General features: G+C 50.4%; 2 protein-coding genes across 2 annotated transcripts; one reads left to right on the top strand and one right to left on the bottom strand.

Moving 5' to 3' along the window:
• Nucleotides 1-248: 248 nt before the first annotated feature.
• LOC123095986 (uncharacterized) lies at nucleotides 249-5269 on the top strand. Its single transcript, XM_044517566.1, has 5 exons — nucleotides 249-706; nucleotides 804-931; nucleotides 1026-1138; nucleotides 3846-4031; nucleotides 5000-5269. Exons 1-5 carry the CDS (start codon nucleotides 357-359, stop codon nucleotides 5027-5029), a joined length of 807 nt encoding a protein of 268 aa, XP_044373501.1. The 5' UTR covers nucleotides 249-356; the 3' UTR covers nucleotides 5030-5269.
• LOC123095984 (probable zinc metalloprotease EGY3, chloroplastic) lies at nucleotides 5254-7735 on the bottom strand. Its single transcript, XM_044517565.1, has 4 exons — nucleotides 6967-7735; nucleotides 6425-6847; nucleotides 6097-6335; nucleotides 5254-5999 (listed from the first exon to the last, which is right to left on the bottom strand). Exons 1-4 carry the CDS (start codon nucleotides 7531-7533, stop codon nucleotides 5489-5491), a joined length of 1740 nt encoding a protein of 579 aa, XP_044373500.1. The 5' UTR covers nucleotides 7534-7735; the 3' UTR covers nucleotides 5254-5488.
• Nucleotides 7736-16494: the final 8759 nt, after the last annotated feature.

The raw sequence follows: 16494 nt of genomic DNA, 5'->3' as shown, positions 1-16494 counted from the left end.
CCCCTCTATCCCATAATGTAAGACGCTTTTTGACTCTAGTGTAGTGTCAAAAACATCTTTTATTATGAAAGGGAGGGAGTATTTTTAAAAAAAAATCCTGAGTCAAAACCATGTGCCATGTGGGCGAGGCGGCAAAACGGCACACGACTATCTCGTGAGCCGCGACCCGGCAGCTCCGCCCGCAGCCGAGGCCGCGCCAACGATTGACCCGGGCCCACCGCCGCACCGGGAAGCAAAATTTAGGCCACCCAAACCCGGGAGGAAACCCATCCATTCCCCGTTCAAACCCAGCTCACCTTCCTCCCCCCTTCCCACCCGCCGCCGGCGCCGCCGCCACCGCCGCCCCGGGACGAACGATGCTGCTGGTCAGCCAGGCCGCCAACGGCTCCCTCTCCGCGCGGCGGCTGCCCTCCAAGCCGCTCGCCAGCCGCCGGGGCGCCAACCCCTACCCTCTCTTCGCCGGGCCCCGCGTCGCGCGCCGCCGCCTCGCGCTCTCCGGCGCCGCCGACGCGCGGGACGCGCCCCGCCGCGCCTCCGCCTCGCCTCCCGCCCACGCGGCCGCGGGCGAGGGCCCCTCCGGCTCCCCCGCCGCCGCCGAGGACCCCGTCCTCCTCGGCGTCAGCGACGACCGCGTGCCCCTCGAGGGCGTCATCCAGGTCGAGAGGCCCGGCCAGGCCGACGCCCAGTCCAAGCTCGTCTCCTACGCGTAATCCCCGCAGCCCCGGCGCGCCATTCCCCATTTGTATTTACGCCTGTCTTCGGTTCTCACGTTCGGTTCGTTCGCTGATCCCTTGCGTTCGCAGGAAGATAGGGCTTCTGGCCGGAGGGGATCTGCTTTGCCTCCTGATCTTCTCCGCGATTGGGAGGCTCAGCCATGGCCTGCCCGTGCTTGACGCCGAGACGTTCAAGACGGCCGACCCGTTCATTGCTGGTCAGAGAAACGTGTCCCCCTCTTCTTCTTTTTTCCTCTCATGATGTTCTTCTGTTGGACGAAGGGGTTGCTAACGGAATCGGGTCTTCTGCAGGTTGGTTGCTTAGCGCCTACCTCCTTGGCGGATTTGGTGATGATGCCAAAGGAAGCAATGGTGTTGGGAATGCTGTAACTGTTGCGGCCAAATCCTGGGCTGTTGGGATACCGGTAATTTGTCTCCTATTAGCACTTGTACTCAAAACCCAAACAAGACCTTAATTTTATAATTAGAACGGCGATAAATCCACTGATTTCGTAATGTGTATTTATAGGTTGCGAGTTCATGTTATGAACATTGTAGAGTGTATACCCATTTACTTAACAGATAATCAGCTGTTGTCTGTTAGCCTGGTTCCATCAAGCTATCCATGTCCATTCTGCTGAGCATGTGTTCTATCGTGGATTCTTCATAGTTCATTGTGTCTGATACATTGTACCCGGCCGTTATCAATACATCTATTGAATGCACACGTCAATTTTTAATAAGGAATAGTGGAAAACCACCCCTTGTCGGCAAAGATAGTACTGTTTTGGTTCCGTGGCTTTTGAAGGCAAGTTAGGGAGACAGTTTAAACATAGTATATGAGAAAGCCTGTATTATCAGTTTCAGCAATGAAATTGGGGGGAACCCTTAATAAGGTTACATGATATGTAGTACAAGGTACAGGGTCTTTGACCCTAATCCATAAGGACTACACTTATGTCAGGGAACAAGAGTTCTAGGTAGTTTGTTGCACAAGGGAGGTTATAAGACCCTCCAGGTCAGGCTTAGCCCTATGTATCAAGAGTGCAAATCTTGCTTGAACCTAGACAGCCAGGACCTATGTGAATGTGGAATCCTTTGGAAATCATATTGTTTCTTTCACATTTGACTCAAAATTTGAAGTATATATAGTCAAATAAGGTTGTTACACATTTGACTACCTTTTAGTAGCCCAATGAAGATGCATTGCTTGACAATTTTTTTATTGGCACTACCAAATAGACAAATATATCGCCTTACTAAACAAACTAAGAATCTTCTCTATGGCTCTATCGACCGAGTGATGTGTCCAAACCTCTAAAATTGATTGTTTGCCTTTGCTATCCTGTGGCAGTGATGATGTAAAAAAAAAACTAGCCAAAATTTTACGAAAAGTCTAACGCCCACACGTGTGGGCGTCTGGCAACTCGCCCACACGCATGGATCCTCGTCCAACCAATTCTGCACGAATCTTGGCGCGTTCTAGCAGTTTTTGTGTGCCACGTAGGACTAAGCTGGTGTGTGGGGCATTCATCCGGTCGCCCACACGTCCTTTTTTCACCACACGGGGGGCTGGTGTGTGGCCGTTTAGCAATTCGCCCACACACTAGTTTCATGCACGCAGAGGGGGCTGGTGTGTGGGCGTTTATCACTTCGCCCACACGCCCGTCTCCTAGCCCACACCCAAAGCTGGCAGTTGCCATGTGTTTCTGCAGGTACATGGCAACTACCCTAGCTCTGCTTGTAAGCAGATGGCAACTCTTTTTACCCGAGTTGCCATGTGTTTTTGCATGGTACATGGCAACTGCCGTAGCGTGCACGTAAGCAGATGGCAACTCTTTCTTTTACATGGCAACTGCCCTAGCGTGCTTGTGAGCACATGGCAGCTCTCTCTTTTACCCGAACATGTTTTTTTGCCATGCCTTTTTGTAGTGCTACATGGCAACTGCCTAGTGTTTAGTGGGTGGCAACTCCTAAAGTTTTGAAATCATGGCAACTGCAGTAGATCAGACCATACATGGCAACTGCAGTTGAGCAACCATGGCAACTGTAGTTGTCCGACATGGCAACCGAAGTTCAGCGACATGGCAACTGCAGTTAAACGAACATGGACGAGGGTCTGGACCATGGCAACTGCGGGACGCGCGGTGACTGTCACGCGGGCGTGCGGGACCACGAGGTACGAGGCCTGACGTACGGGGCGTGTGGGCGTTATCTATTTCGCCCACACGCACGCGTGTGAGAGGGATCGGGAGGGAAAAAAAGAGGTGTGTGGGCATTACTTTTTTTGCCCACACGTGGGTGTGTGGGCTGTTCCTCTTATACACCACACAAAATGTGTGGGCAGCCCCCTAAACGCCCACACGTATGGCACTTATCGGCGTCCAAATTTTATGGTTCTGCAATCATGGGGAAGCAAATGCTGGCATTCTTTTGTGCTTGCACACTTGATACATGCCTCACCTCAATAATGTCTTGTGGATATAAAGATGGTGTTCTGTTTTGTGTTTAACTTGTGCAATTTACTGCTATGTCTCATGGTTTATCTGTTGTGCTAGTTCCTTTTTATGCCAATATTATTTTGGGGATGGTAATACCTGAAGCACAACACGACAGGTCTTGTATTTATGAGATTATAACTAAAGAAACAAGCAATGATGACGGCATGACGTGAATTTGAGTATATGTGGTTTTTGACATCCATGTTGTGGTGTTAAGTCTACGATTTCTATTTGTTTGGGTCACTTTATAAGATTTTAGACATTTATGCCAATTTATTGCTCAAGATGTAGGCTATGCTAGGAGACTATTTGTTTCAGAGTGTTGAACCATACATAATTTTGTTAGCTTTCCATGAACAAGACTAGGAAATTCAGGAAATCTTACACAAACATAATTGAGCTTGGTCAGTCTTCTGAAGCTGGAGAGCCATTGTTAACTTGCATAAGTCTGTATTTGCATCTATGTGTGTTCTGAACTCTCTAAAAACATGTTCATAATCATGTTTCTTATTGTGTGATTGTTCCCACTCTTGTTTGTTTGATGCCTTCATTAGCATATAAGCATCTGATGATGATGTGTCTGCTGGTTTTTGATGTCTGGTACTGACTTCAATTTGCTATCTCCTTTCAGTTAGGAATTGCCATTCGTTCAGTGACCGCTGGTCATATTCCACAAATTCCTTTCGTCTTGGTGGCCATGGGAAGTACTGGGGTCTTGTTGACTGCATGGCGTGCTCTGATTTCCCAAGTTCTTTCCGCTGGACAGAGCAAGAAGGATGATGTATACAGAAAGGGAAATCCTTTTGAGCTTTTTGAGGTTAGAAGTTTTTTTATTTTAACCACAGCATCGTTGATTTCATGCAGATATTTCCATCGAAGGCCATTTTGGCTCAAAATTTTCTCTGAAATGTATCCTAGCACAATCGATTAGCCTATTAATAAACATGTCCTAACATATGCTTCCTTCTCTTTTGGCACATTTTCCAATTAATTGCAGCTAGTTTGTCCGAAAAATGATATTCTAGGTCTTTGTTTGCTGTTTTGCAAATATTTACACATAGAGCAACACTTCATCCTTTCTGAGGTTACTCCTTTATCTCTGATGATTGCAAACAACATGGCAATATTTTTCATTATTTCATAAGGGAAGTTCTGTTGTAACCTTTTCGGTATAATTTGGCATGTTTTTCCCAATTGACTACTTCCATCAAATCATTCTGAATTAACCTTGTCATGGAAGGAGAAGCTCATCTTTGTAACAAGGTCGAAAAGCTCTTAAAACAAATGCAATGATGAAGATTGAATTATATTGCTTATTTCCTAGGAGAAACTTTGCTCTATGCAAAGGCTTTCTGCTTCTTGGTTCCCATCGAAAGTCATCAGCAGGCGACTTCTTCTCTACGTCTTCTCGGTGACGTATCTCCTTTCGACTGATCCAAAAATACTAGTTCCCGCTCTTCTCAGTCTGACTAGTGGTGATGAGTGCTAAGCTCTTGGTGTTGGCTGCTTGCCAAAGCTCATTTCTGGTTCTTCCCTGTTCTGTTTTTCCTTGTGCCTTCTCTTTTGTTCTTTGTATCCTCTGACGTGTGTTGGGTGCTACTTTTGTAGCCGTTGTGTTGTATCTCAATCTCATCTATGATAATGAAAATGGTTCAGGCCGGCGTAAGCCTGCCGTAGCACCGTCAAAAAAAAAAAAATCTTCGTTCCTACTGCGAATTGTTATCTTTCAAGCACTGACAATGGCCGGCTTTTACTTATGCCAACTTACTTCCTTTATCCTTGCAGTTGCTCACATCGCTGGTGCGGAGGTGGTGAGATCTTAAGCTCAAAAAAGCAAGGATTACCACCAACCTTGTGTAAGTACAATTTTGAAGGCCAAGGGCCCAAGATGGAATAGAAATAGTCGGAGCATATGCAGAAACTGTTTGGCAAGATGGTACAGAGGCAATGCCATGCATTCTAATATTATTAAGATGTAGCTGATCCATCCCTTGTAATTACTGTATGCAGCCTGACCCAATCATTCTAATACTAATGAATAAACTTATGCACAAACGCTTGTTGCTTCATGTTTCCAGACGCAATTGCTAAGAAAGAGTACACAAATGCTGTGGCTTCAGAGTAACGGTACATTTTACCACCTCCTTATCATCACCGGGAAACATTTTATCAAGAGTGCAAATTGTACTGGTTAGTTAGTGGAGACGGAGAAGGCCTGATCCCTACTACTTCTACGCTACTAGGACCTCACACGGTGCAGATGGCCAAGCATGTCTAGATGCCGCCCCTGAAGAAGGGCTCGCCGAGGAAGGAGCTGGAGTAGGTGCCGCCGCCGTTGGGGAAGAGCGTGAGGAGGCAGACGACGGCGAGCACGAAGCCCCACGCGTAGCGCTCGCTCCCGAGCGGCGTGATCTCGTCCTGCGCCGGGATCTCCTCCCCGCCGCGGATGAAGGTGGCGAAGAGCCCCCACGCCAGGCACAGCACGCTGCCGCCGACGGCGCCCGCCCCCAGCAGCAGCGACGTGCCGAACGACAGCAGCGCCGCCGTGCGCCGCCCGAACAGCGCCTGCGCGACCCGGCCGCCCTCCAGCCGCCCGACCGGCAGCAGGTTCAGCGACGTCACCACGATCCCCAGCAGCCCCGCGAACGCCAGCGGGTCCACCGGCACGCCCACGCCCTCCACCGCGTTGGGCAGCACGTTCCCCAGCTCGTCCGCGTACGGCCCGATCACCTGCTGCACGAACGACAGCAGCGGGTTGTTGTAGAAGAACTCCGGCCGGATGAACCTGCCAGTCCGCCGCGCGCGAAACGTCGTCAGAGCTCTGTTTGGGATTAACAATGGCGCCGAGATGTAGTACGTATGGTTGTGCTGCTGCTACTTACAGGGCGTTCTCGCCGCCGTTGAAGCTGCCGTCGGCGATGAAGGCCGAGACGGCCAGCGCCACCGACGTCAGGTACGCGCTGGCCGTGCGGGCGACGGGGATGTCGAACAGCGCCTTCTTGTTCGGCAGCAGCGACTCGTAGTTGTTCATCACGCCCAGGCACCCCGTCCAGTTCGACGGCACCAGGAACGACGGGCTCAGCTTCACCCCGTACCTCGCCGCCGTCAACCTCGTCGCGATCTGCCATGAAAATTGTTGTTCCCAAGACCATTATTACCATCTGGTGAGCATTTGTCCAAGAAAAGCTTAATTAGCAGACGATGGAGTACCTCGGACACGCCGAGGATGGAGAGGAAGCCTCCGAAGAGGGGGATGACGTCGGAGACGTAGTCGTCCAAGGACGCGCCGGGCTTGAGGAAGAAGCCGCTCATGAGAGCTATGGTCCCGAAGGTCGTCACGGCCAAGGCCACGGCGCTCAGGTAGCCCCACGGCGTGCTCAGCCTGGTCACCTCGAGCTGCAGCTCGATCTCTGCTTTCGGCTGCACCATGCAGACCTGCTTGGTGATGTCGTCGCTCCTCTCCTCCATGAACCACAGGGTGACCTCTGTCCCGGCCGCCTCCGCGATCTTCTTCTCCAGCCTGGGCCTCACCTCCTCGATGGGCTTCCTCAGGTTGCCGATGAAGATGCCGCCGTCGCCGAACCTCCGCACGTCCACCGCGAAGAACGTGTCGTACCCGAAACAGCTCTTGAGCTGCACCATTTAATTCGCGCGCCCAGAGATCAACAAATCTTCATCAGTTTCCCATGACTGAACTGAGAATTGCAATTGGCAGTACAAGCGATGATCGTTGAGGTTAATGAACAGATTACCTTGTTGAGGTCGAGCGCCTTGAAGGTCTGCTCGGCCTCCTCCAGCCTCTGCTTCTCCCGTTCGAGCGTGCCCTTGATGAACCCACGGAGCAGGCCGCCGACCGGGCTGGCGTCGGGCTCGCGGTCGAGCTCCCGGAGCTTCCGGTCAGCGCGCTTCTTCTCGAGCTTGATGGCCGCCTCGATGGACGGGTTGCCCATGAACTTCTTGAACTCCTCGTCCGACCTCCAGTCCACCTCCTGCTGCTCATCCCTGCTCTTCTCTCTGTCATCACCATCATCACCTCCTTCCTGATGATCTCCTCCCCCTCCTCCTCCGGCATGATGGGACGACACCTTCTTCGCCTCCTCGACCTTTTGCTCGTCAGGAGCAACGGCAGTGGAGGAGACCGGCCGGTTCTCCGTCGCCCGATCTTGCTCCCGCAGCGAGCACCTGACGAGGGAGCTGCTCCTGAGAGGCCTGAGAGGTGGCCTGTGATGGTTCTTGCAGAAGCTTCTTGGTAAGGCTGCGCTCCTACTAGTGCTGCTGCTGCTACACACGATAGTTGCAACGAGCGAAGTGGAAGCCATTACTGGCGGCGAGCAATGGAGCTTGGTTTATGGTGCCAGCTGCTTGTTTGATCTGGTGCTTTGATTTTGGTGTGGAGATCCTGGGAGCTCATGAGGGGAGCTTAAAATGGTTCGGAAGGAGCAGGAAGGCGAGCGTTCTAGAAGGTTGGAGAATGCGCCGGGAGGAGTCGTGAAGAATGCGACGGCCGGAGTCGCAGATGTGATCGAGTAGTGGCGGGTGGCGACGAAGGAGGTGAAGGCCCCCGGCTTATCCAATTGGTCAGGAGAGATGTACACTTGGCGGCACCTCGGCTTGCTAGAGCTTCTAGGCGTGGGCCCTGCCTCGAAAGTCTTTTGGTAACTTGCTTTTCGTACACACATTTGGGCCAAATTCCAACATTTTCACTAGTACTCCATCCGTTTCAAAATAAGTGTCTTTAATACTATCTTTGTTTTATTTGTCGCTTAAATGAATGAATCTAGCACTGAAGTATATCTGAATATACTCCCATCGTTCCTTTATATATAAGGTGCATTTGTTTATGGAAAAGTCAAACGAGTACAATTTTGACCGAGTTTTTAGAAAAATATATCAACATTCACAACACGAAATTTATATCACTTGATCCATCATGAAAAGCAGTTTCATATTTTATCTACTAGGTATTGCGGATGTTGTTATTTTATTCTATAATATTGGGTAAACATTCAAATGGTTGACTTGCATGGTGGTGGTAGTACAACTTTGACTAAAGTAGTACCAAATCAAAGACACTAAAGTTGTACTTTTGTTGCTTCATTAAACTGATGAATATGTAACAAGGTATTTACTAAAGCCCAATGGCCAAGGAATTATGATATTACATCCCTAAGAAAAGTGGATCAGAGAGCAAGAGATGAAGAGAACTCTTCTAGGAAAGTTGTCTTGTCAGCATCTAGCCTAAAGCCAAGGATGACTACGTCTGCTCTAAACATTCTGAGTCAATCAAAGTGTGATGCATGAGCATCATCAAAGAGCACTTTGTTTCTTTGTTTTCAAATGTTTCATGATGGCCGCATGTATCTGTAGGGTGCAGAGGCCGGGGGTGATCCTTCTTCTCAAAAAAAAAAGTTCCATGGTGCAAGGATGCTAATCTCTTTGAACAGGAGTTTATGCCAAGCCAGCCTCGCTTGATCATACATTTGCTGCATGTCTAAATGGTTGCTCCATTTTATTCCATTAATCTCCCAGCATCTTGTGGCGAAGGGGCATTCATAGAAAAGATGTTTGTTGTCTCTAGGCTGACGTGTTGCACAACAGACAGGAGTGATCATCTCCAATGAAAAAGTGACTTCTGAGTAGCATATCTCTTCACTACAAAAAAAAGACACATCCGTGACATTTTGGGCCGAACGAATTTTTTTCCTGTCATACATATGACACTTCTATGATGATAATTGTGACAAAACCCGGTATCATCATAGATGTGGTGGGCTCCTACTTCTATGACAAAAAAACATGACAGAAAATGGGCTTTTCGTCCTGGGCGGGCTAGAGACGCAGCTGCATGACATTCTTTGGGCCGTCCATGACGGAAAAAACCGTGGTAGAAGCGAGGGCGAGGAAAATTTCGGCGAGTTCCCGGTTACGGTGGGAGGTCGGGGGCCGAGCGATGCGCGTTTCTCTCGTACACGTACGCGCGTGTGTGCGAGGCGTTGGCTCTAACTGAACCCGAGCGAGGCGTTGGGTTCTAACTGAACCCGAGCGATTGCACTACAGGCTAAGCGTTACTGAACCTGAGCGATCGATCGATGGCTGTTAACTGAACCCGATCGAGCGATTCCTTCGCTACTGCTGCTAACTGAAGCCGATCGATGCTGCCTCTGGGATGAACAGTGAGCGGTGGCGTTGCCTCTGGATGAACAGGACCCCGTGGTGTGGTGGAGGGCTGGATGAACAGTAGACGGTGGAGGGGTGCCCGTGGAGGGGTGGTTGAACAGGACCCCGTGGTGTGGAGGGCTGGATGAACAGTAGACGGTGGAGGGGTGCCCGTGGAGGGGTGGTTGAACAGTAGCCGGTGGAGTAGCGCGCGGCGGAGGCTGGATGAACAGGAGCCCGTGGAGGTTGGAGGAGGTCGACGGTAGCCCGTGGAGGCTGGAGGAGGTCGACGGTGGAGATGGACAGTATCCCGTGGAGTCCCGTTTTGCGGTACGCCACACCCCTCCCGATGAACAGGACCCCCGTTTCGACCGTACGAGGTCCGTTTCGTCCGTTTTGCGGTACGCCACACCCCTCCCGATCAACAGGACCCCCGTTTCGACCGTAGGAGGTCCGTTTCGTCCGTTTTGCGGTACGCCACACCCCTCCCGATCAACAGGACCCCCGTTTCGACCGTAGGAGATCCGTTTCCTCCGTTTTGCGGTACGCCAGACCCCTCCCGATCAACAGGACCCCGTTCCGAACGTAGGAGGTCCGTTTCTTCCGTTGTGCGGTACGCCAGGCCTCGTTTCCATCGCCTGTTCCGTCCAAGCCCTCCCGATGAACACGACCACGCATTCCGTTCCGACCCAGCCGGTTGGCTCCCACACGTTCCGTTGCCTCCCGATGAACACGACGCATTCCGTTGCCTCCCCACGAACACGACGCATTCCGTTGCCTCCCCATGAACACGACGACGACGCTGTTTCTCCGTTCCGACCCAGCCATGTACACAAGCCCTGGCCGTACGTATGCGCGAATAGGCGTTCGAGACCCCGCCCGTATGTACACATACGTGGCCGTATTTTCTTTTTTACACCCTGGCCGCTGTACGTACGTGTACATGCTACGTGCGCGCCTCTACTACGACACGTACACGCCTCTACTACGACACGTGCGCGCCTCTACATCCACCAGTATATATGTACGTACACGTTCGCGACCAGAATGACAACGCTACGTACGCTTCGACCAGGTGGGTCCCGACTGTCAGGCACTTCCTTGCCTGCGAAGATGTAGCTGGTGGGTCCCAGCAGTCAGGGGGCGAATCGTTTTTTTTACCCGGACGCACTTCCTTGCGTGCGAAGATGTAGCTGGTGGGTCCCAGCAGTCAGGGGCAAACGTTTTTTCGCGAAATACGGTGGCCCGTCCGGTGGGTCCCTGCTGTCAGGTGGAGAAATAATTATTTTGCACGTAATAAGGAGGCACTTCCTTGCTGCGGCCGTGGATCCAGCTGTCAGCCTCTCCACGTACAGTCCACGTCCGATGGAAGCCGTTCCTTGACCACGTTGACCACGCCGCGCCGAGAGCACAAGGGCGGTGGACGACAGCGAGGCCTAGGAAGGGGACGACGGGGAGCCGGGGAAGACACGGCAGTGGATGCCCACGCGTAGAGGAGTACGAGGGTTCACTGGTTCGCTGCGGTGTGAGGCTGCCGTCGCCGCAGAATAACAGGGGGTGTGGGTGAGTAGAGGGATGGCCTGGCCAGCGGTCGGAGTAGTAGGGGGCGGTGAGGCCTCCGCCTCATCGCAGCCGGCCACGGGAGGCAGGAGCACGAGGCACGACCGGCGCTGGTTTGGGCGGCTGGAGCAAGAAGACCAGAGGTTGAAGAAGCACTACAGCCGTTGGATGGACATCGTATGGTCACTGGAGCTAGAATCGTGCATATTGACTAAGTTGACAAAGCCCTCCGTCCCCGTCAACTTAGTAGGCCCACAAGTCAGCCCGCCACTACACTGGGTCCCAGCTAACAGGGGAAGTATTCATTTTTTTGTGCGTAATAAGGAGGCACTTCCTTGCGTGCGAAGATATAGCTGGTGGGTCCGAGCTGTCAGCGGCGGTACGTTTTTTTCGCGAAATACAGAGGCCTTTTTGATGGGTCCCTGATGTCAGGTGAAGGAATCATTATTTTGCGCGTAATAAGGAGGCATTTCCTTGAGTGCGGCCGTGGACCCAGCTGTCGGCCTCTCCACGTACAATCCACTTCAGATGCATGTCGGTCGTTGACCACGTTGACCAGGCCGCGCCGAGAGCACCAGTGCGGTGGACGACGGCGAGGCCTAGGAAGGGAACGACACGGAGGCAGGGAAGACTCGGCAGTTGTTTCCCATGCGAAGGGGAGTACGACTGTACGAGGGTTTACTGGTTCGTCTGCCGTCGCCGGAGAATAACAGCAGGTGTGGGTGAGTAGAGGGATGGCTAGGCCAGCGATGGGAGTACGGTGGGGCGGTGAGGCCTGCGCGGCAGCACAGCCGGCCGCGGGAAGGAGGGAGCAGGCGGTCCCGCCGGCGCTTGTTTGAGCGGCTGGAGCAGGAAGAGCAGAGATTGAAGAAGCACGACGGCCGTTCAATGGACATCCAACAGTCACTGCTTGTGCGTCAACCTTTTTTTAGGAAAGCCTCAAATATGTGGAAAACAGCATACAACCCAGCTGTCACAACCCCTAATGTAATTTAAAATCTCAAAATGAAAAAAAGATATTTGAAACTAATTGTCGGTTTGATGTGTTTTAAAAATGTACAACCCATTTCTCATTACTGATAGGTCATTTTCTCGGCCAGCCGAATGAAGCTCTCTTCGTCTTGAAAGATTTTCAGCCCAACAGGCCTGACAAAGCGACTTACTTGGCAAATCACAAAAAAACTGGGCTGTGGCCATGGACCCAGCTGTCAGCCTCTCCACGTACAGTACTCTTCCGATGGAAGTCGGTCATTGACCACATTGACCACGCCGCGCCGAGAGCACCAAGGCGGTGGACGACGGCGAGGCCTAGGAAGGGGACGACGCGGAGCCGGGGAAGACGCGGCAGTGGATGCCCACGCGGAGAGGAGTACGAGGGTTCACTGGTTCAGCTGCGGCGTGAGGCTGCCGTCGCCGCAGAATAATAGGGGGTGTGGGTGAGTAGAGGGATACCCTGAGCCAGCGGTGGGAGTAGTAGGGGGCGGTGAGGCCTCTGCGGCATCACAGCCGGCCATGAGAGGCAGGAGCACGCGGCACGACCGACGCTGCTTTGGGCGGCTGGAGCAAGAAGACCAGAGGTTGAAGAAGCACTATGACCGTTGGATGGACATCGTACGGTCACTGGAGCTAGAATCGTTCATATTGACTAAGTTGACAAAGCCCTCCGTCCTCGTCAACTTAGTAGGCCCACAAGTCAGCCACCCACTATGGTGGGTCCCAGCTAGCAGGGAGTATTCATTTTTTGGTGCGTAATAAGGAGGCACTTCCTTGCGTGCGAAGATATAGCTGGTGGGTCCGACCTGTCAGCGGGGGAACGTTTTTTTCGCGAAATACAGAAGCCCTTCCCACGTACAGTGCACGTACAGTGCGTAATAAGGAGGAACTTTCCTTGCGTGCGACCATTGACCTCGTGGGTCCCAGCCGTCAGGCTCTTCATGTACAGTCCTCTTCCGATGACTCTCGTATGTTGACCACGCCGCGCCGAGCGCACCGAGGCGGTGGACGACGGCGAGGCCCCAGACTGGAACGACCCGGAGATGGGGAAGACGCGGCAGTGGAGTCGCAGACGGAGAGGAGTGGGAAACTTGACTGGTCGGGGTGGGCCTACACTCGGCAGAGAATAACAGGAGGTGCGGAGTGGTGGGATGGCCTGGCCGTCGGCGGGGTAGCGTTTCGCTGAGGAGCGCAAAACAACGCCGCTGGACGCCGAAGGCTGGAGCAGGCGGTTCCGGCAGCGCTGGGGGAAAAAGACGAGAGATTGAAGAAGAATGCGGGCCGTTGGATGTAAATCCAACGCCTTCTTAGGCTTCGACCTACTGGCCCACATGTCAGCCAGTCCATTTATTTTTTAGTCCATTTGGTGGGCTGGGTGAAACAATGATGTAGCATCTATGCAGCCCGTTTAAATCCCATTTGCATTTTTCTCAAAATTCGCGGACTTGCTGTGCTGGGTGAAAATATCATGTTGGGCTAGACGGAGAAATGTTATAAAAACATACACACATGATTGCACGTCAGTAAAATCTTTGCAAGCTTATGTACGCAATCACTAGGAGTTAACTTTCCAAGTTATATATAAACAATTACTATTATTATTTTGTAAGAACTTTCAACTTACGAAATAAAATATCATTTTAATTTGATGAGTTAATAGTACGTGGGGTATTATTATTTTTTAGGCTAGACGTGGGACAGTTGAGTTGGTTCTAGGGGAAAGTACTGGGAGAAAACTCAGTTTACATCAAAAAAGAAAGTGGGAGAAAATTTAGAGACCTGCTGGGTCCACCTAAGGAGGGGAATATGTTGGGAGGAAGGAGATTCAAAGCACGGCAGCCGAGTGAACTAGTTTCTTTTACGGACAAGTGAACTAGTTTACATACATAAGAAAATAGCCACTAAAAAAGCAATCAGGTTAATGGGTTCTTAAAAGAAATATTTCGGACAAAACAGATAATTACGACACATAAGCTAATGCATGAAACACTCAGATGATAAAGGTGCTTATAAACAGATAAAGTACAACATCTAGACCTTCCTGGCACGCTTGATCATGACGCTGCGGCTGTCCGTGTACTCGTCGGTTACGGGAAGCAGACACGCCCTCATGTCCAAGATCTGCCTGTACATGTCGTAGCATGCGTATGCGTCCTTGGCCGCGTAGGTTATGTAGGCTAGATTCAGAGGTACCTCCCACGTGTTCAGGTCGTCTTCTTTCATGTTGGCGTATCAGGGGTCGATGATGGTCTCAGTGAGGTCAACCACGGAGTCCTTCTCCTGCCCGTTGCTGATGATCTTGTATTGCTTCTGGATGTCAACAAGCTTGTTGCACCAGATGGCCGAATCGTCGCGTTCTTCCTTCTCTCCACCGTAGCGAAGGTGTAGTCGGCGCTGCCGATGAAACGGGCGAATGCTCCAGAACCTGGTGCAGCCATAGGACTGAGGCGAGGCAGAGCTTCACCGAGTCCGTATCGTTGGTGTACATCACATTCAACTTGGTGCAGCCATAGGACTGAATGGCGAACTCAAAGGGGAACTCCTTGCTGAAGTCCATATCCAGCAGGCTCACCCCTCGGATCGCCATTGGAGTCTCTTCGAGTGAACGAGTGTGTAGGCGGCGGCAGCAGTTCGTTTTTTAGCTCTTGGGGAACTGGATTCAACAGTAAGCTGAGTGTGTACAGGCGACAACACTTACTACCCCTCCCTCGTCCGCTGCACGCCCGGCAGAAGATGCACCCTCGGCCACACGTCGGTTCACGAGCGGGTCTGTATTGGTACTGTAATAACAGGAGTTAGTGGTCACTTTACTTAAATTTAATTAGCTTTAATAGAAATTTATACTTAAAACAAGCAATGCATTCGCTCGTTCTATCAGTGCCACAGGATCAACATGCACAACAATTAGAATTATTATTCTCAGGACGCACACGATCATCACATTTGTCGCACTTTCACAAAGATAATACTACCAAGTTTGAACTGTTTGTTATGGTTGTTGTCCTCTGCATCATCATGCCGTGTTTCCCAGCTTGCAAGATTCAGAACCAACAAATAAGATCCAAATAATAAGTACAACAAAGATTCCTACACATCTCATTGATTCCCAGCTTGCAAGATTCAGAACCAACAAATAAGATCCAAATAATAAGTACAACAAAGATGCCTACACATCTCATTGATTCCCAGCTTGCAAGATTCAGAACCAACAAATAAGATTCAAATAATAAGTACAACAAAGATGCCTACACATCTCACTGATTCCCAGCTTGCAAGATTCAGAACCAACCCATTAGAGCCTTTTGATAAAGTGAATATCGGGATTAAATCCATCTTGGCTAGCCATGTCATACAATCGAAGAACTTGGCGAATGCTCTTGACCGTCACAACATCTGTAGTTGAGTATTCCTGTTTGCACAACGCAGATAATAAAGAGCATGATTACTATAGTACTGGCACTAGTGGAAGTCAACCTGCAGCTCCACTCGATGATTCAATTCATGCCACTTTTTCTGCAGTTCACCTGAAATGAAGCAAAGATTGCATCATTCAGCTACGGCTCATCTTGCAAAGGCTAATAAAATGTTGCACGAGATTACCAGCAGAATTTGACGGAGATTTTGGAAACTCCAATCACCATTTTGTGCAGTTCCACCAAAATTGAGAGATGTTGCCCATGTAACATTTTAGTTGAACTGCACAAGACACTCATTCCAAAAAAGTGTTTTGTGCAGTTCACCAAAAGGTCACAATAGCAACAAGGTGAAATGGATATCCCTATCTGTACAAAAAGATAGAAAGTAAACAGTTGCTGGTCAATAAGAATATACGAAACATATACAAAATGAAAAGAAGCATCTTAATTATGTTCATGGCAATCACGCAAGGACAGTAGAAATTTTAAAACGTCAGCAATGCTTCATGTTACCAGAAGCATTATGATCAACAATGAGATTCCTCAAATATAGGATTACTTTAATGGTGGCATTGCTTGTTTACCAGACACAGTAAATCAACAACAGCTAAAGAGTTGGTTTAAGGGCATGGGACCGTGGGGACACCAGGACACTCAGCAGCGTAAAGGAGCAACTTACTTATCATACTGGGGAAAACAGCAGGAGTGCCATTTGTAACATAGTTTAATTGCATCTTATCACCAGAGGCATTAGATTAACAATAACACTGGTTAGACATGTCCCTAAGGTAACAGTGTGATCGCTTCATTTTACATGCGCCCTTACATTAACAACAACAAAAGGTTGGTATAAGGACATGCGACAGTGGACGCATCAGCACAATGTACCTACAAGGAGGCATAAAGTGGTGATGCCGAGTTTGTTCATGCTATGTGAGGGCAGCAAACCTAATCCTGGAGACCTTGTACTATGTGAGGGCAGAAAATCTAATCCTGGAGACCTTTTACTATGTGAGGGCAGCAAATCTAATCCTGGAGACCTTTTACTATGTGAGGGCAGCAAATCTAATCCTGGAGACCTTTTACTATGTGAGGGCAGCAAATCTAATCTGGAGACCTTTTACTATGTGAGGGCAGCAAATCTAATCCTGAGAC

The sequence above is a fragment of the Triticum aestivum genome, chromosome 4D (genome assembly GCF_018294505.1).
Source record: "Triticum aestivum cultivar Chinese Spring chromosome 4D, IWGSC CS RefSeq v2.1, whole genome shotgun sequence".
Lineage (NCBI taxonomy): Eukaryota > Viridiplantae > Streptophyta > Magnoliopsida > Poales > Poaceae > Triticum > Triticum aestivum.
This window is presented reverse-complemented; position numbering and strand designations above follow the sequence as displayed.

Coding starts and splice junctions, on each gene's coding strand:
- LOC123095986 (XM_044517566.1), top strand. CDS start 357: ATGCTGCTGGTCAGCCAGGCCGCCAACGGCTCCCTCTCCGCGCGGCGG. Junction 932..1,025: donor GGCCGACCCGTTCATTGCTG/GTCAGAGAAACG, acceptor GGTCTTCTGCAG/GTTGGTTGCTTAGCGCCTAC. Junction 1,139..3,845: donor CCTGGGCTGTTGGGATACCG/GTAATTTGTCTC, acceptor ATCTCCTTTCAG/TTAGGAATTGCCATTCGTTC.
- LOC123095984 (XM_044517565.1), bottom strand. CDS start 7,533: ATGGCTTCCACTTCGCTCGTTGCAACTATCGTGTGTAGCAGCAGCAGC. Junction 6,848..6,966: donor AGGCGCTCGACCTCAACAAG/GTAATCTGTTCA, acceptor TAAATGGTGCAG/CTCAAGAGCTGTTTCGGGTA. Junction 6,336..6,424: donor CCATCCTCGGCGTGTCCGAG/GTACTCCATCGT, acceptor TTTTCATGGCAG/ATCGCGACGAGGTTGACGGC.